General features: G+C 39.5%; 1 protein-coding gene across 2 annotated transcripts in view; it reads left to right on the top strand.

Moving 5' to 3' along the window:
* REEP3 (receptor accessory protein 3) overlaps positions 1-8,337 on the top strand; it is a 96,325-nt gene extending 87,988 nt beyond the window's left edge. For both annotated transcript variants that reach the window (XM_061181533.1, XM_061181536.1), the window contains 2 exons: positions 4,681-4,826; positions 5,520-8,337. In XM_061181533.1, the coding sequence (XP_061037516.1) occupies positions 4,681-4,826; positions 5,520-5,576 (203 nt within the window). In that variant the 3' untranslated portion in view covers positions 5,577-8,337. The remainder of the gene's footprint in view (positions 1-4,680; positions 4,827-5,519) is intronic.
* Positions 8,338-20,621: the final 12,284 nt, after the last annotated feature.

Genomic DNA, 20,621 nt, shown 5'->3' with positions numbered 1-20,621 from the left:
TAAAAGTGGTTCAATATTCAGTTTCAATATACCAGCACATAAAGAGATTTCTGTTTTGTCTTGTTTTTGATGCTTTACATATTTAATCCTTAAGATGACTATGCAGGTTAAATATTTTTATCCTTATTTTGTAGATGAATAAGCTGAGACTTAAGGAGATTAAATTACTTGTCAAAGACCACATGCTCAATGACAGAAATGAAGTATCCAAGGTTCCTAACCTAATTCTTACTCTTTTTTTACTTTATAAAGAGACTGCACTTAGTGAGACACTTGGGCTGGAACAATGTATTCAAACAATTTGGCAGGGGTGACCTTAGAGATGCTTTAGTCAAAGATGGCAAATACGTGACATGCCTCCTCTCTGCTCCTGTGCCCATGGCAGCCATTGCTAATGGATTGTGGCACTTCCCACCCTGGCTCAGAATCTCTCTCAACACAGTGCCCCAGTCAGCTCAACTGGCTCAGAGTTGGCGTTCACATAGAAACATATTCACCTCCCATCCACCTCAACACCTTACCAGATAGGAATACTGAGACCCAGAGAGGCAAGACTCACTCAAGGTCTTAACAGCTGTTAAGTGGCCAAGTACTCATTTCTCCTCACATGGATCCAGGGCCCCTTCCATCACGATAACTAAGGCCCCTTCCAAGTCAACTTTCCATGATTCTGCACTTACATTAATACATGGAAACTGCTTAGAACAGTGCCTGGTCCACGCTAAGTACTGGATCAGTATTGGCTATTATTATTATAAGGGGGGAGGGGGGGACTTAAAATATACCAATTCTAAGATGTAGGAGCTATGAATAAAACCAGGTCAGTTTGCAAAAGCATCTGCTACTTTTCCTAAAATGGTAACAGAGCTCTGGGCCAAAGGTGGCCGAACAGCTGCAGCCTTAGGCCTCAGGGTCCCCCGGCAACAGAGACTCTTCATTCTTAGGTCCTCAGTCACTCCTCCTCAGGAATGTGCGTGGACAGCCCCATTTTGAGGATTTTGCCCAGTCTAGACTGATGACGGAAAGCAGCCGACCTTGGCATCACCTTTGTCGGCGCCAGCAGCACCCCACCAGCTTCCCCTTGCCTGGGCTTGGAGGACCTGCAAACCATTCAGCCAACTCGCCGGGCCCCTGTTCAGATAGGGCATCCAGATTCGGGCTTTTCTCGTAATCTCGGGTCTCCCCCTTCTCCGAAGTCTTTAAAATCCTCGGACAACTTTGATTAATACTGTTTCCACCACTCACAGCAGAATTTTCATATACTCATTTTCAGGTTTTTAAGTGGAATAGAAAATGAATATTTTATTGAAGATATTTGACTTGACTCCTCTCTTTTTGATGCAGTTTAGTTTAATAAGTTGCTAAATTAAGCTTGTCGACTTCATCTCCTAACAGATCCCAAATTTGGCTACTGTCTCCTCAATCCCTGGACTCTTATCATTTCTGGCCTGTTGTACTGCAGTAACCTCCCTGCTTCCAGTCTCATCCACTTCTGATTCATTCTCCAAAGTACAAGAAGACTCTTTTAGAGAACCAAAATCTAATCATGTCACCCTCCGATTAAAATGCTTCAATGCCCCCTCCCCCTTGTTCTCTGAAGCCCAAGCTCAATAGCGTTTGGTATATTAGCTCCCCAGCCTTGGCATCCCACTCCTTCATGTGCTCGGTGTATAGAATCATGAGTCTTTCAGGATTCAGCTTGGCCACCACCTCCTACAAGAAGTCTTCTCTTACCACCCACTTCCCCCTACTGTGTGCTCCCGTAGCACCTTCTCCTTGTCTTCTATTTACAGCATTTATTACAGTATTGTCATGCCCACTAGACTCTGTCTCCTCTACTGGACTATATATTTCTTAGGGTAGAAAAAGACAGTTGTGTGTTTTTCAACATAGTATCCCCCATAATTTAGTACACTGCCTCACACGTAGTAATATTTTTAAAATATCAATACTTGTGGAATAACAAATCAATCCATCACTTTTCCTGAAACAATATTTAGAAAACTAAGATTTTTTTTTTTAGTTGAAATTAGGAAACAAAGAATAAGATGTATATATAATTATCATTTTGAATGTAATTCCAATTCCTAATCACATAAAGTGAGAGGCAATTAAAATAGCAAGGGCCGTCTTTGTTAAAATGTAGCCTTATGCTTCATCTGTGGCCTTAGAGAACTTTTTGATCACAGTCGCTTCCTTTCTGATTCTTTCCTTGATTCCTTATTCTATGTTTTACCTTAGTTTTATTGTATTGGGATTAGGTGTATTATATAAGCAACAGCAATAGAGAAAAATCTACAAATGGCAATCTAAAAATATTTTTTCTGGTTTATATTCCCCATTTATAGAAGTAATACAATTTTTTAAATAAAAATTTGGCAACTTTTTTTAAAAAAGGAAAAATTAAGAAATTTAAAATCACTTAAAAGCCCGCTTCCAACAGATATAATGGTTTCATTTTTATGTTTTTCAACACTTTGTTTCTATACATACATTTTTTTCCACTTAATATTGCACCAAGAGGGTTTTCCCAGGACTACTGACCCCATTCCCTCCCCTGGCCACACTGACCTCCTCACAGCTCTTCCACACAGTTATGCTCCCCAATGCCCCAGGGCCTTTGCACATGCTGTCACGTCTACCTAGAACAAACTTCCTCTGACTGCTGCAGGAAAGCAAAGGATCTTGGCCTATGTAATGACTGATTCTACTTCCAAATCCTTCCTGATTTCTAGCCTAGAAGTCTGGCAGCATAAAATTGTACTTCCTTAATATATAATTAAAGATGTTTATCTTATTATGAGACCAGGAAGCTTTTTTTTTTTATTAATTTTTATTGGAGTATGGTTGCTTTACAATGTCATGTTAGCCTCCACTGCACAACAAAATCAAAATGAATCAGCTATACACATATAGATATCCCCTCCCTTTTGGACTTCCCTCCCATTTAAGTTACCACAGTGTATTAGGTAGAGTTCCCTGTGCTATACAGTATGTTCCCATCAGAGACGAAGAAGCTTAATTATAACTCTTCATGGTTTGCTTAGTGATGCTCAAGTTATTCATGTCCTATGAGAGCAGATTAATAAACAATTATTCAGTATACTTTTCTTCACATGCAAGAAGTCCATCTCTTGGCCCCTCCTGAGCCTGGAAAACCTGCTACTTTTTTCTCATCTGAAGAAGGTATCTATGCTCCTTACCTTTATTGGAGGAGAATTTGAAATATAATGCGGCCTTGTAACCTCACCCCTGTCTGTTTTTTTGGCCGCTCCCTGAGGCTTATGGGATCTTAGTTCCCCAGCCAGGGATGGAACCCGGGCCCTCGGCAGTGAAAACACAGAGTCCTAACCACTGGACTGCCAGGGAAGTCCCTCACCCCTGTCTTTATAACCTATGTAGTACTCCAGTTGCCTTAGACTTGAGCCCCCCTCTTGCGCCATCCAGGCAGTAGTTCTCAAAGTGTGGGCCCGGGACCAGTAGCATAAGCATCACCTGGGAACTTGCTAGGAATGTAGATTCTCAGCCCCACCCCGGGCCCAGCAATGTGTGTATCAGTAAATTCTCCAGGTGACTCTCACATATGTGCCAATAAGTTTGTGCTAATAAACTCTAATAAAGTTTGAGAACCACTGCTTCAGGAATGGGAGTGTTCTTGTCCCTGAATCCCAGCCTCAGGGTGCTCTCAGATTTCCTGACAGTAACCAGCCTGACTGGATGTTTGCATATTGGCCAATGTTAAGTCTTCGTTGCTACACATAGCAGCCTGTTAGCACACCCACACGATCCATCTCTCACTGACCCTCTTGATGCTGGCTATTTTCTTTGACTAACATCGGTCATCATAGCCTGTGGTGTTTCTAATTACTGTAGCCTGTCTGGCTGGGTTTTATCTTAGCAGCTGCAACAGTGTTGGTTTAACTTCTCCATCACCTGCCCCCAGTGAATTATCTTGCCCGAAGTTCTATCCCCTTTGGGTCTTATATGACTCCTTAAGTTCACTCTACCATTTCTGGTCTTGACAAAAGGTTTGACACGTTGTGGGGTGAGAAGGACCCTGAGTCCCTAATTAAAGTCAAAGGTACAAATAACAGACCAAAACACACTGTTGCTTAGGTTGCTTAGAATTCACAAAAAGGGGACTTCCCAGGTGGTCCAGTGGTTAAGACTCTGCTACCAATGCAGGGGGCCCGGTTTCCATCCCTGGTCAGGGAACTAGATCCCACATGCCACAACTAAAGATCCTGCATGCTGCAACTAAGACCTGGTGCAGCCAAATAAATAAATAAATATTTTTTTTAAAAAAAAGTTCACAAAAAGGAGAAGGGGCAGGAAGAGACTTTTCACTGTGTATCTGTTTATATTCTTTGATTTTTGAACAAGACAGCCGTGTTAACCTACTAAAAAATAAAGTATTTTTAATTATTCTGAAAAATGCATAGTGAAAATAGGAATGGCCAGGGAAAACTTCCTGGAAGAAATGAGTTATGAGCCTCCTCTAGAATAGTGCAAGGGGCAAAGATTGATGGTAAAGGGCAGGGAACGCCTTCCAGATGAGACAGGGAGAAGAGCAAGCTGGCAAATGCAGACCATGCAGAGAACCGCCAATAGACAGGGTGAAGAGGCGGTGCTGACTGGCATCCTTTTACCAAAACATGCTGGTTTTGACAACTCGTCTAGGTGATGGAATTCCACTGAGAGATGGAGATGGGAAAACAGATGAAGAAGCGGATGGGCCATATTCAGATGATGAGATGTTAACACACAGAGGGCTACGAAGATCACAAAGCATGAAATCTGTGAAAACCGTGAAAGGCCGAAAAGAGGTTAGTCAGCTATAGAGTTGTTTTCCCAATGATTACTATTAAGGGATTTCCCTGCTGCATTATCATTTAGGGTATCCGTAAATGAAGGATTGAAATAATAGAGCACCGGCTACATTTAAAATTCTTTATTCAGATCAGATGGATTAGGATCTCTGGAAATTTAGAAAATGGCAAATTCCTAGTCTTCCACTATAAGTAGAAAATGGTATTCTCACATAGCAAAATCATACGGTTGATGTGAGTACCCAGTGCCAGCCCTACGTATATGCAAAAAAAAGCAGCTAACAGTATTAAGTATGTAGTTTTGTTTTGAACCAACTCTAAATAAGGATTAAATAGTAAAAGTCTATCCATAATAATATATTGTCTTTGTGCCCAGAAAGCACTGGAGGATTTCAGCGAATGACCTCAGATTATTGTGAGCAATGTTCATTGACATGTACCCAGCAAAGCATAAATAATAACAGTTAATGATTTCATTTTTTATTAGTGATAATAATCTGTGCATATATGCAACATAATGCCAACTACATTTTGGAGTATATAGGTAGTGCTGTCTTTTGAGTACACACTTAGCGCATAATTGATTCTTTATATCAGAAAAGTTAAAAAATTATTACTGTGATTATGAGCTATTAAGTCCTGTCTTACTTCAAAACCTAAGTCATAATAATAACACATTTCTCTCTTCAGGTGCGGTATGGGTCACTGAAATACAAAGTGAAGAAGAGACCACAAGTTTATTTTTAGTCATGTACATGTCAAGTATCCCAAGACAAATTATGCTAATACATCAACTTTTTTTTTTAACATCATATATTCAGGATTTATACATTAAAATAATTCTTTAAATTGTGGTGGTGATAGGATTTACTTTCATCTATTTAAATAGTTTTTATTTCTTTAACAGTTACTTCCAAATCTTGACTACTAAAGGTAGTTATGCAAAAATTGATAGATAGATATATCAGAAATAATAGAATACTGTGTTATCTATTGTCACATTCTTCAGAACACTGAGTGCCTGGGATGTAAAGTGAAACACAAACCCACAGTATACTTGAAAAGAGTCTTTTTATGGTTCAAGATACACCAGACTTTGTGATATTGTATTGTGTTTACCTGTATTTCTGTTACTATCCTCTGTATCACATGAGGATAGTAATTAAATAGGCCTCTGATCTAGCAGTGATAGAACAATGGTATAATATAAGATAAAGTATGCTTTATATTCTTCAAATTTTTACTTTGTTAATACTTTCTAGTTTTTCCACCATCAACTGAAAGTTTTCAAGGCAAATGTTTGAAAACCAGGTATCTACATAGCACTTTCATTCCTGACTAGTTTTGCACACTTGAAAATTGTTTACTTATTTTACAACTGTACATTTATTTTAAGTTTTATTAACACTGTGTTTATTGTTATTTGTCATATTCTGGCATGTCAAATTTATGCCTTGAATTACATCATCTCTTTTCCTGTGGGTTTCATTAGTTATATTCATTTAATTTTAATAATAAAAACCAGAGCTTATTTTTCAATTTTAACTATTTTTACTTATCTTCTTTACAGATAAGAAGTTATTTTAAAATTCACCAGCTTCCCATATTTAGCTCTATAGTGTAGTTGAACTTAGCATGTTTTTGTTAACACTGGTTATGTTTTCAGCTTTTAAAAGTGGTAGCTTTTGTGAAATGGAGTCAGAGACCAGTATAGCACTGAGGTATCTTCTAATTCATGAAATTAACCAACAGCCAACCATTCACAAGCTTGGCACTGATACGAGCTGCTGATTTATAAATCTGGCATTGACTAGAACCATTTGAATCACTTCACTTCTGGCTGAGATAATTTCCTGAAGATACCTGCCGATGCAAAGTACAAATGTTGTTAATCTTACATATTAGAAGTTATTAGAATAGATTTTAGAAAAATATCATTTTTTTTAATCCAAGAGAATTTGAGTTACTGAACTTTGAGGTTTTTTAGGTGGCATAGGTAACTATGCATTATGAACTCTTAAGTAAATATATTTCTGATGATGGTTTTAGTGATCAGTAATCAAATTTGTATGATTATACTTGTTCAGATAATTTACTTGATTTTTCTGTTTGTCCAAAAGAAAAAGCAGTGAGAGAGATTTGTAAGATCTTTGACCTTTCTACCTTCTAAGAAATGGAGCCACCTGGCAATGTATATTCAGGACCTACTCAGAGTGTAGAGAACAGAATGTTTGCTCAGGAGTACCTTAATATAATTCATACATTTCTCTTGATACAAGTCTTAAAATGTCTGATAGATTATCTCACATTCTTGATAAGTACCACCGAGTAAAACTTCATTGAACTTATTTTCCCCCAAAGTTTAATTCCATGAATATCTTCATCTATTTTACCTTGACCAATTTTTAGCCTCTTCATTTCTGGAAAGACTCTTTGTGTTCAAAATTCCTATGAATTCTGGTTATAAACTCTTGGAAGAGAGTTTTATTTATTTTGCCTAGTACTAGACTTCCCAGTATAAATGCTACCTGTGCCATGCTTATCTTTCCTACACAAAGGCAATGTCATCTCAAATTGCCTGACAAGGTCATGTAAGTAAGTGACTTTGTATCAAAAACATTACCTTTGGGGGCTGATTTGCACCACTGTATTTTTTTTCAAGTCTAACTTCAGTATTAAACCTATTCTTTAATTATAGTAAACTCATGAATACTGTCCTAAGTTGGAGGAATTATTTATCCCTCTACACGTCTAGAATCAAAACGTTTAATGGAGGACAACACTAGTTTCAAAGAGATAATGCAAGCCCTTCTGTTTAATTGTATCTCCTTACACTTAACAATGCTTCTTCTGATGTGTTTGTTATATCCTTATATACAATCAATGTCATTTTGCTGTTCTATCATTTCCTTTCTTTCCTTTTCTTATATTTCTTAAAATTTGCTTCTTTTATGTGTGTTTTAGCATGCTTTCTTTTGAATTTTGTATAATAAACATAAGTTTTTGTTTCTTTTAAGGTGGAACAGGTCATTTTTTGTTTTTCTGCTTTTAAGTCTAATGCTTTTAAAAGAGGTATGTTAATCCCTAGAGCACAGTGCCTTGCTTCCCCCATTGCTTACCACTTGGCGGATGGGCATTGGATGCTGCACGAGCCTTTAGGGCACTGTTTTGGTAGCTGTTAAAGTTTATCCAGAAATTGTAGCTGGTGTTTTATTTTATTATATAGTCATTCAACTTGTTCATAATATTAACTATTTCCAGGGTTTGTTTGGAAGTACCAATTGATCTATTCTTTAGTTCACCATATTTTTTCTGGTATAAAAATGGGCCAGAAATAAGCCTTATTGCTAAGGAATTAATTATGTAAACCCCCATAGACCCTGCATAAGATTCCCTCCACACACTTCCCTATATGTATGTGGAATTGGGTAGAAAATGAGGCTGCCAGCATTACCAGTTATAAATACTTGACTACACAGATTGATGGAACAAAATTATTAAAGTGTTTTCAGGGAACTTAATCCATATGTCACCACCAAAGATTTCTACAGTGTTATATGATATGTAAATATTCCAAATTTCTGTAAAACATTGGTTAGATAAATGTTTTTCTTTCTTTCTTTCTTTCTTTCTTTTTAAGTAACACAGTTTATACTCTGGAATGCTTGAACTTTTGTGTTATTAAAAATAATACAACTGTTAAATATTAGTAATTTGTATTTTTAATTGGAATGAACTAAATTTTTATTTTGATTTTCTTTTATCAGGAAAAATAGGTTAATATGTATTGAAAAGCAATTTCCTATGGTTTTTTCTGTTTAAGTTGATCCATTTGCAAAGCAGTTAGGTAAATTTTGAAAAGATCGTTATTGTGGTATGCAGTGTATGTTTCTCAGTAAACATCACTTAAGAGTAAAGCTTTCTGAAAGGAAAGTACAGCGTTTATTCTCTTAATGTTTTTAAGATTTAATCTTCTAGTAGTTTTCTACAGATATAATGTATTTTAACTCTTTAAACATTGACCATGAATTAACGTTTTCTCTTCTAACACCTTTTAAATCTATGTACTTTAGTAGTTAAGAGAAAGCAGTTTTGCAATTTTTAATCCCTTTGTAAAGGTTATCTTTAGGCCTAGTATGGCGGTAATTTTACAAATGTGGTTTGTAAAAACTTTAATATAAAATAAACTCATTTTATTAGTGATAACTTGTATTTTTTTCCTGTGTCAGAATATATATGTTAGGTTCCATGAAATGATATTATTTATTACTGAGTGTCTCTTGATTAAATAGTAGACACCATAGGTACACATTTAAGATACAAATCATAGAGCAAATTATAAAAATCATATACATTCTTTGAAATATTGCCATTTGCAACAACATGGGTGGACCTAGAGAATATCACACTAAGTGAAGTAAGTCTGAGAAAGACAAATACTATACGATATCACTCATATGTGGGATCTAAAAAGTAATACAAATGAATCTATATACAAAACAGAAACAGACTCAGAGACATAGAAAACAAACTTACGATTAACAAAGGGGAAAGGGGTGGGGTATACATTAGGAATATGGGATTAACAGATAAAACTACTATACATAAAATAGAGGGCCTTCCCTGGTGGCACAGTGGTTAAGAATCCGCCTCCCAATGCAGGGGACACAGGTTCGAGCCCTGGTCCAGGAAGATCCCACATGCCACGGAGCAACTAAGCCCGTGCGCCACAACTACTGAGCCTGCACTCTAGAGCCCGTGAGCCACAACTACTGAGCCCTTGTGCCACAACTACTGAAGCCCGTGCCTAGAGCCCGTGCTCTGTAACAAGTGAAGCCACCACGATGAGAAGCCCGTGCAGTGCAATGAAGAGTAGCCCCCGCTCGCCACAACTAGAGAAAGACCGTGCACAGCAACAAAGACCAACACAGCCAAAAATAAATAAATAATAAATTTTTAAAAATAAATAAATAAAATAAAATAGATAAGTAACAAGAATTTACTGTATAGCACAGGGAACTATATTCAATATCTTGTAATAACCTATAGTGGAAAATAATCTGAAAAAATATATATATGTATAACTGAAAAAAATCATACATTCTGGAATGCTCATCCATAGGATTACAAAAGAAACAACTGTTAAATTGAATGTTAGAAAAAGAAGATAGGAAAAAACAACCAGTACAGAAACCCTAGCCATCAATTTATATTGTTAGCTGTCTCAGACATAAAATATAACACAAAATTCAATTTTATGTATCCTGGAAATGTTCTGGGGTTCCATCTGTTTTAAAGTCAGATGTCTGTCTGCCTCACATTTAAACTTTAAAGAGAAAGCCTGTGTTTAAAAAAGTTTCTTTGTGTGACTTCATTATGATATATAATGTTTTAAAGTATTTCCAAATGGAGTTATATTTTCACCTTTATTAGGATACATATCCTTGTGTTGATCCAAAGAAGTTAGAAATTTAAATAAATATTCAAAAGAATACAATGAATATATGAACTGCAGCATTTTTTTCAGTGTTTTATTCTCCCTTTTAGTGGTTCACTGTTCTTCAGAAAGAGATTCATGGAACAAAAATCATGTCAGAGACTGATTCATTGTTCCCTGGAAAACATTCTGCCTTTTACCTACCCATCAGTATTCTATTCTTGAAACTCTCTCCTTATGGTCTGGTTTTAGTAACATTTTTTAAATTGCTTTTTATAAGACGATGCTTTGAACTGAAATTTTAACACACAAGATTGATAACTGTCCATAAGTATAGGATACTAAGAGACTGTGCTCAAAAAAGCAGGAAAATCACCCCATTTACTCTTAGTTTACCTGGCAATCCCAGATTAAGGACAAGAGGAAAGAGGGAAAAAAAGGAAAATATGGTATTTTGGCACTATGTGCAAATCAAATAATTTTTTCATTCAAAAATATTCCTTGAGTGTCTACTGTGTGTGGTAGCTCTGCACAAAACCTATGTCCAAGTAGGATAGCATAACAATTAATTTAAGGAAAATAATTCTTGCTTTAAAAATAACAAATTCATTGTTACCAAATGTTCGGATTGAGTATTATTTATGCTTTGATTTCTCCTAGGTTATTGAATAATTTATTTGGTTTCTCTCAAAGCAGGTTTTGGTTTTTGGTTTGTTTGTTTTTTTTTAATTCTTGGTTCTCTTCTTTCCCTTACCTCTTACATCTGATACATTAGTAAGTCCTTTCGGCTCTCTCCAAAATATATACTGAATTTGACCATTAAACTCACCTCCCCTTCATTTTCCCTATTTTAAGCCATCATCATCTTTCACCTGGAGTACTCAGGGCGTAAATGTTATTTAAGGCAGAATTTCTTGAAACTTTACTACATTTTTTGTAGCCTTGCAAATTTTGCAAGGTGACTTTTAACCTTGAGTTCCATAGTTTCTTATCTTTTCAACTGTATTTTTGGGAAATACAAAAAGAGAAGGTTGTGAAGAGCAGCGAAGACCCAATGCAGCCAAAAGTTAAGTAAATGAATAAATCAATTTATTAAAAAAAAAAAAAAGCAGGAGCAGACGGTTTTGCACATCAGCCTTGGAAGAGAAGTTTTTCTCTTCTAAGCATTTTTTTTTGTTTTTTTGGTTTTTTTTATTTGGCTGTTTGGGTCTTCGTTGCTGCGCGTGGGCTTTCTCTAGCTGCAGCAAGCGGGGGCTACTCTTGGTTGCGGTGCACGGGCTTCTCATCGCGGTGGCTTCTCTTGTTGCAGAGCACGGGCTCTAGGCGCCCGGGCTTCAGTAGTTGTGGCTCACGGGCTCAGTAGTGTGGCGCACAGGCTCTAGAGAGCAGGCTCAGTTGTTGTGGCGCATGGGCTTAGTTGCTATGCGGCATGTGGGCTCTTCCCGGGCCTGGGCTCGAACCCGTGTCCCCTGCACTGGCAGGCGGATTCTTAACCACTGCACCACCAGGAAGTCCCCTAAGCATTGTTTAATTCTGAAATTTAGAAAAGGTGAGTGAGAAGAGTCGATGAAGCCAGGTTAGAGTATCTGGCTGATATATATATATTACATATATATGTATATATTAACCATCATAATATCCTTAAAATTAAGTTCCAAAGGAAACTCTATTTACCCTAAAATATAAAGTTGTTTGACTAATTCAATATGTAAAAATTCCAAATCTTGAATTTTATTAGTTTATCTTACAAAGAAAGGGAATATTGCAGCACATGCTTTATTTGGGAGAGGGAGAATTATACCTTATAAGGCTTGTGATGCCCCTTGTGTTAGGTTGTGATAACTAAGATTTGTATATTGGTTTGTTTCCACACTTTGGGAAGTATCACTATTTTACAGGTAGAGACACCGACACTCAACAGTGATCAAACCCCCAACCACGATAATTGTAGTTTCCGATTCTTGTGTTGTTAATTCCATTACACTTGGTTATCTTTGCAATCACAGAATACTTAAACAGCTAACATAGAAATGATTCTTACTGTTTATGCGTTTAACAAAAATTTCAGATTATTTATCAGAAGATTAAAATGGAGTGAAGTTTTGAGTGATCTGTAGGTAATAGTAGATTTGGTTCTTAGGGTCACTTCAGTAAGGAGAGAAAGGATGCTTTTTAAATGAATAGGAAAAATAAAGACCAAATTTACTATCAATTATTGGCTAAGAAAAACAGGAAGAGATTTGAAGAGAGGACGTCACTCAACCGGGAGGAGTACCCACTCAGGAAGTGCCTTCCTTCCTTCCTTCCTCACCTTCCCACCAGCATTTGCTCCATGGCTTCTCTCTTCAAACCACACCTTGTAAAGCCTTTTATGTGCTCTGTTCACAACAAGAAGAATTTTCGTGTGTTGTTCCATACTGGGTTTTAACTAACAAAACACAGAAAAGGGCCAAATGCTTTTTTACGCAGGAGATGAACTGCATTCAGTCTTTAAGCTGAAAGCAAGTACAGTTGGGATATATAGCAGGCAACAGTTTCCATATGTTCTAGGAAAGTGGAACTGTATTATTTATAGTTTACAACATGTTGTATAAAATTAAAGCTTGCAGGGCGCTCCCAGGGAGGTAAATTAGACATGAAAGGAAGACTTGGGGAATTCTATTTTGCTATATTCTGAGAAGATGCCCATTAAAAAAGCCAAAAATAGTGTTTGAAGTATTTAACATTAAGCAGTGTACAGAAGAGGTTGTGGTCTTTACCTTGGAATAACAAATTCTAAAATTAGAAAAGACTGTTGAAATCTGAGAAGGGGAAAAAAAAAACACCCTTAATAGAAAGAAGAAAAAAAAGCATTTCAGAAAAGCAGGGATAAATAATTGTCATTAAAATGCTATATTTTCCAAGGTGCAAAGTAAAGTTACATGAGATCTGGTTGATATTTGACCTGACAGTCTCAAAGCACATTAGACTGCAGCAAGTAATAATTGCTTCCTCATTTAGATTAGACAATGAGTTCTCTCTGCAAGCTGCTCTCCTCTAAATAGATCGTAGAGTGTAATTGAAACAAGTTATACTGGGAAGTGGAGTGACCGATTCCTCAAAGTGTGAGAGCAGAGCTATGGTAACCTCTTAAGCCTGGCCTTCATCCTGTTCCTATTTAGGGAATCCGCAGGGCAGCCAGCGTGGAGAGTGCAGTCTGCAGTTCTCCAGCTTTATTGTTTAGACTTGAAGGGAAGGTCATATGCCCTCTTTGACAGAGAGGTTTATGGTCTCTCTCTAATTAGCAGCACCCTGCACCAGACAGACTGTTGGCCACATTCCAAGAACGGGGTTTGGTAGCGGCCACTGATGAAAGAGAAAACAAGGTTATTTACCCTGTGACTGTAATTCTTGGCACTAGTCCTCTCTTTACACTCAGACACGTTTTCCTTTTGTTCCAACTTGCCTTTGGAATTCTGAGTAGGGCGTTAAGGGAGGAAAATGCGGCTATATATTTAGTAGCGTAAGCAACCCGTATGTTGGCCTCAGATACTTTTTTCTTTTTACTATTCTAGGGCTGCACGGTTCAACAACATCAATTACCCAAAAAGAAAAAAAGGCAACATATTCAGAGTGTTGCTTGCAAATGTGAATGCTTGAGCATATGCCCACACACAACCTCAGAAAAGTAAGTTTAATTTGCAACATCTATAAAATACCGACAGTTGTACATTAGGACACTTAGAAATCCCAGGGGTAAAATGTGATTGGGTTTAGCTATTACTGGAGTGTTAAAAGAGTACCGGGATTATATCTGGCTTGTCCTGTTCTGTCGGTTCCGTAGGACAGCGGGTTAAGCGGATAGAAATGCTTTTGGGTTGATTTAAACCAGATGCTCCGACTATTTTTGTCCTGTGTGCAGGCGTTGCAGCACTGCAAAAGGCAATACTGCCCCCCTCGGCCGCCGGCCAACTGCCGGCGCAGGAGCCTAGTCTCCACCAGCTACCCCCTCGGCCATAAAAACCTTTCAAGTCCCCCGTATTATTCCAGGCACATTCCAAGGGGTTGAGTCACAAAGTTCACTTGGCTTTTCTCCCGCTCTGAACTGCTCGTACCAGGTGGAATACGACCTCCAACATCAAAAATGGAATCCATAACCGGTCAAAGAGCGCTTTAGGGCAAGCCCCTAATTCAAGCCAACTGCATCTTCTTCCTCCGCAGCTGGGGTTTGCTGGCTGTGCACCTGGAGTCCCACGGCCCGGATCGGGATTGCGCGGTCAAAACATAACGGTTTTTCTTTGGGGAATCCCGTAGAGATACTCTACTCTCCCTGGTGGTTTGAGAAGCTCCGAGGGCTGCACGGCAGCAGGGCAGGGGCTGGGTTGGAAACTTTTCCTTTTGGCAGTGCTTCCGGGAGCGTTTGGAGGCTAAAGCGGGGAGCCGGGGGGTCTGAGGTTTTAAGTCAGCTCTGAGGGAAAACTCCCAGCCCCTCCCAGGCGTCCGCCCAGACTCGCCGGCCGCCAGGCGCGGGTAAGGGGAGCGCGCACATCTGGCCGCCCAGGAGCCACATCTGGAACGCTAACTCCCGCACCCAGATGTTCAAGGGGCTGGGGTAGTCCAAGCACCCGAAGGGCGGGGCTACCGCGGCTGCAGCTCCTCCCTGTAGCCCAGACAACAGGGGTCCAGACTAGGGAGACGCCCCCGGGGGCGCGAGCAGGGCCGGCCGGCGGGCGGGGCGGGGAGGTTGGAGCTTGGGGAGGGTGGCTAAGGCCGCGGTTTGGGGTGGTTGTACTGGGGGTTTGGGGGAGGGGTGTTGGTCTGATGGAGGGAGGCTGGAGCCGGGACACGGAGAGGGGCGGCGGGTGTTAGGGGTGCTGGGGCCGTGCCAGTGCCTCGCCCCGCCAGGTCACCAAGTTCGCCCCGCTGCGTGGGCTTTTACAACCCAAGTCCCCAGGAGGTGGTGAAGGAGGGAGTGACCGGCGGGCACGTTTCCTGGGGGGAGGGGCGCGCTGATCCTGCTGGGGACTGAGGGCGGGTTTCCCCCTCCTTCTTGCCCCTGGCCCTGCACTGAGACGCAGAGGTTTTCTCCTGCGGGGCGACTAGCCCCTGCCCCCCTTGCACCTTCCCTGAACGGCGAGCGGCGTCATCCCAGATGAGGCTAGCCCGGGAGCCCTTTCTGCTCTTCCCCCCTCCCCTCACGCCACCCCTAACCAGGAGAGGGAGGAGCTCCACGTGCCCTCTAGATTTTCTCCAAAACCTGAGCTTCGCTTAGTGCTGGCGGGTGAGCCCCTCCTGCATTTGTTTGCGCGCGGGAGTTTTGACGTCTCGCTAAGCAACGGTGTTTGCCAAAGCGTCAGGGCTGTTTCAGAGAGCTTGCGTCTGTTGGATGCTCCAGTCTGAACAAATCGTTTCCATTCGATTTGTTTAACCAAGGCGAGGGCAGACCGTGTTCTTTTTTAAAAGTTTTGCTTCATCCAAGTTGTCCTTAGATTTTGATCTAAGGCTGTCATAATACCCCAGGTCATTGCACAAATGTTTTGTGTCAGTTTACAAAACCAGAGGAGGAAATATCCTAAAGGAAGAAAAAAAAAATCATCACAACCAATAGGAAAATGATGTTAAAAGATGTTGGCCCTTTTCCATCTGACAGCCTTAGTCATCACATAGTCTCCACCAAAATAAAATGTCTATTCACAGCCTTCAACCTACAGCGAATCTCCCCCATTTGGAGCGAAGTACGTAAATAGGCCCTTTGGTCCCACCTTAGTCACCAGCTGAAACTGAGTAAGTTTTAGCGTCTCCTTTCCCAAAGATTGCTGGGCTTCACTGAGAATAATCAGAAGCATACAGGATGTTAAGTGCTCAGGGTACAATGTTCAAATAATAGCTCTTCCATTGCTTTGTGGCAAGTTACTCTACCACATGGTGCCTGGCGCCTCGGTTTCACCATCCCTAAAATTTAACTTGTACCTATAGTATAGAGGTGGTGTAAGGATTTAGGGTTAACGATAGTGCAAATCAACTGCTTAACACAAAGTGCAATGCATAGGAAGAGCTCCATAATTGTTATTATTACTGTTAATGAGAATAGGCTCTGTTTATCACTAAAATAAGACTTGTGGGCAATGGCAGTTGGATCCCTTCTTTAAGTTAGTTTTTCCACTACCTGCAAAAAAGGTAGAATTTTCTTCCTCTGGCCGTGACTGATCTGACTTTTAAGCAGAGGAAGAGCCTGGAACAGAAGGCATCCATGATGCTGACTGGATGAGAGAAGTGTGCCCTCTTGTGGGCCTCATGTCATGTTACCAAGAAAGTCCCTCAAGACAGAAGGAGGAGAATGGTGGCCCTTGTGGTCAGGGCTCTAATCCCACTTTACCTCAAAATGTCTCCCATGTAGTTTTCTGTCATCATCTTCCCTGAGAAATATTTTCCAAATAATAATGCAGCTCTCGCCCCATCCCATCACCCTAGATTCCTCTCCCTCCCACTCCACATCCAATCTATCAGCCACTCCTGTCAGCCCTAATTTACAGATGTGGATATGGATATAGATATATCACAAACCCCATCCCTTCTCACTACCCCCTACACTAGCAGCTTGCCCAAATATCATTTCTTGGCAAATCTACTGCAGTCAGCTCCTAATTATTCTCCCTGCTTCCACTCCTCCACCCTACGCTTCATTCTCCACACAGCAGCCAGTCCTTTTAAAATATAAATGAAATGTGCTCACTCTTCCTGCTCAAAATCCTCTAATTGTCTCCCCTCACACTTGGGATAAAACCCACAGTCCTAACAATGGCCCGTATGATTTGGCTCCTGTCTAATTCTCTCACCTCATCCTCTATCACTTTCTCCTTGCTCATTCCCTCTCCAGTCACACCAGCCCAGCCTTCTCACTGTTCCTCAAAAAATGTCAAACAGATTCCTGCTTCAAGATCTTTGCATTTGCTGTTTCCCCTGCCTTCAACCCCAAATCTTTGTATGACTTCCCCTTATCTCATTCAGGTCTCTGCTCAAATGTCACCTAAGAGAGGACCCCCTGATCATCTCATCTAGTATAGATGCAACATAGCCATAGATATTCTCTAATCAATTAACCTAGCTTATTTTCCTTCATATCTCTTACCAGATCTCTTAAATGTTTGCCTGTTTACTTGATTATTATTTGTGTTACCTCTAAGAATGTATGATGTGTGCGGATAGGGACTTCGTCGATCCTATTCATAGTATCGATACAGTCAGATAATCTCCAATCTAAAACAGTGCTTCTCTTGTAAAAGGCACCTAATAAAATGCTTGTTAAATGGATGAATAAAAAGTTTCACACCTGAAACAGCAGTGGGGAAATAAGTTGTCCCTCAATTAGTATAAGCGTAAAAAAATTTCGTGCTTCCCCAACCTCATGAGCTTATTCCTCAATGGTTCCTCCTCAATGGTTCCTCCTCTGTGATGCAACCTAACCCTCCAAATGGAGTTTAATCCAACATGCATATAAATATGTGAATCAAACTACACTCACCCAGTAAGGGGAGGGATGGAGAGAGAGAGAGAGAGGAAAAAAACAATGTAAATAGTGTGGTTAATTCTGTTTACCATTTTACACAGCAAGTGTATGTACTGAAATAAACATGAAATGGGAGACATGAATCTGTACTCTCCTCAGTTCCTCTCAGTTCCTCTATGCTCTTCATCATATGATCAATGTGCTGTGCTGGGTGTTTAAAGATAAGCTGCTTTGTCTGAACAGCATGGAGCTCAAATGCAAAGCAGTTGGGAAATGAGTTTGAATCCTGAATCCACCACACTAGTGTGTGACCTTGAGCAAATTACTTACCCTTTTGGTGCCTCAGTTTCCTCATCTGTGAAAAGGGCCAATAATCGTGCCTCCTGAATAGGATTGTTATAAGGATTAAATAAATAATATTTGTAAATTCTTAGAACAGTGCCTGGAATATCGTTAGCTATGTATGAGTATTTTTTAAGAAAACATATGTCAAATGTTTGACTGTACTTGATTTTCCCATTTCTCAATGACTTTATAACATAAGATACTGCTCCACTCTGATTGGCACTGGAGTTTTCATTATGGTTTTAGGCCAGTAAATTTAGTTTTAACACCAAGAACTATAATTATTTTACAGCCATTTCTACTCTAGCATTTATGCTTAGCCATAAATTCCATTTAGGCCAAAAATATCCCAAACTTTGCAAAAAAGAAATTGCACCTTCAGGGGGTCACCCACTCTATGATAGTTGAATAAAAGATGTCCCTTACTTTTTAGTTTTGTAAGCTTTTCTTGGCCAGCTTTTCTATAACATAATATTGTTATTTGGGAGTTGAGTGTCAGTCAGTTCTATAGAAAAACAAATATCTGTGCTTTTCCTAAACCTGTTTGCCAAATCATCCCCGAACCAGGGGAACTGGGCCAGATAATCTCTGGAAGGCTCTTTAGCTCTGTTTTTCTATGGTTTTCATGAAAATAGCTGAGAAATAGAGGTTCAGGACTTAGCACTATGTTAACTGTGCCTGGTTGCTCTGTGAATCATGGACAAAACAGACTAGGTTCACATTCAGATTCAACAAGAACAAAAGCTATTTGAAGTGCAGACAGTCTGTCAATACCTTTCTAGGCTCAACATTTCACCACTCTTTCCAAGACCTTGATCACTCATTCATACATATCTGCATCAGGCCCTCTTACGAAAGGACTGGAAACACCCCCTGCTAATATTTTGTTAAAATCTCCTTGAGATTATTCTACATATGATACATTAATAAACATACCTCCTGTAGTCTTTACCTTAGTAATAGTACCATCATTCATACATCCATTCCTTCAATAAATATTGACTGAAGGCTTAATATATGTTAGGAATTGTGCTAGTGCTGGCCACTTGATTGTCCAAGTTAGAAACCTAGGAGTCAGCTTAAATACACTCCTGACCCTTGCACCCTTGAATTTTTGTTCACCTCTCCACTCACTCCCCCTGTCATGATGTTGGTAAAGCCCTGCTAAGCCTGGCTAAGCCCAGCTACTGTAGAAAGCAGAGCATGAAGTATTCTAGCTAGGAGGGACCTGCCCAGAATGGTAGAGTGAGGGGGGAAGAGGAAATGAGGCAAGGGAAGATGTGACTTGGTGAGATGCACTGTACTACCACCCTAGTTACTGTTGTGTAATGATACCACCAAAAATCACTCAGCGGGCACGGGACTTCTCTGGAAGGCTTACAGAGGAACTACATCTCGGACTAGCCCATGGCAGAGGGGAAGGGAGTGTACCTGCCGCCATCACTCCTGGCTCCATTTGCCATTGGTGAAGGTTTACTCAGCAGAGAACTAAATGCCCCCCAGCTTCTGGGTTTGTCATCTGGTCATGTGTTGGCTCTCAGGAGGGCAGATCCCATGCCCAAGGTATGATACTTCAACCAACTTCAAAAGTAGAGCAGCAACTTGGCACAGATGAGGCTCTGATCTAGATAGAGAGAAGAAAGAGAGGATTTGAGAAGGAACACAAGGTTTGTGTCTCAATATAAGCAAAGACTCCATAATTTTTACTTGAAATTCTTGTAACTGCCTACTAAGTGGACTTCGCACCTGTCACTTATTCCCTTCTAATTCATTCTTCACACTGTACCTAGACTGATCTTTCAGATCCAAATCTTTCACGAGCTCTCCCAACCTTATACCATGGCATGTCAGGTTCCACTGTCTCCCCTGGCCTGCTTTTCAGTCTTCTTATTAAAGATTATTTTACCAATAGAATCAGACGGTCATTCCTCTCAATCTCTTTGTTAGCATTTATTGTTTTTTCTTTTTTCTGACTCAAAAATTAATACACTCATTATAGAAAATTTGGAAAATATAAAAGTATTAAAAAGGAAATAAAAATAATTACCTTGAGAAAACTTCTGTTAACATTTTGGAGTACATTCTGGCCACATTTTATCTATACATTTTTTTTAATTCTCAGAGGCATATATTAAATAAAAATTATATTTCAAGAATTACTACATAGAAGTTTATATTCAACCAAAAATACATGTTAAGACCACTCAAACTGTTCAATTTGAAAACACAAACTTTACTGCAATTTTTTATTTCTTTGTTTTATTGTACTGTTACTTAAGTATGCATTGAAAATGTATGTTTACATTTCAGAAATATAGCACGTTAAAAAAGCCCTCTGTAAACCTAACCCCTTTTCAAGGTATTTTCCTGCTTTGTTTTGAATAAAATAGCTTAATAATAAACAATAAATAACTTAGTCTAAAAATCATAATGCAACTATTAACATTTGTTCTGTTACATTGGGAGAGATAATTTAAGGCAATTATAATATGCTGCTTTCCACATCATGGCCTAAAACTAGATA

This window comes from Eubalaena glacialis, chromosome 1 (genome assembly GCF_028564815.1).
Source record: "Eubalaena glacialis isolate mEubGla1 chromosome 1, mEubGla1.1.hap2.+ XY, whole genome shotgun sequence".
Taxonomy (NCBI): domain Eukaryota; kingdom Metazoa; phylum Chordata; class Mammalia; order Artiodactyla; family Balaenidae; genus Eubalaena; species Eubalaena glacialis.
The sequence above is the reverse complement of the archived record's forward strand: the minus strand, read 5'-3'. Positions and strand labels throughout refer to the sequence as shown.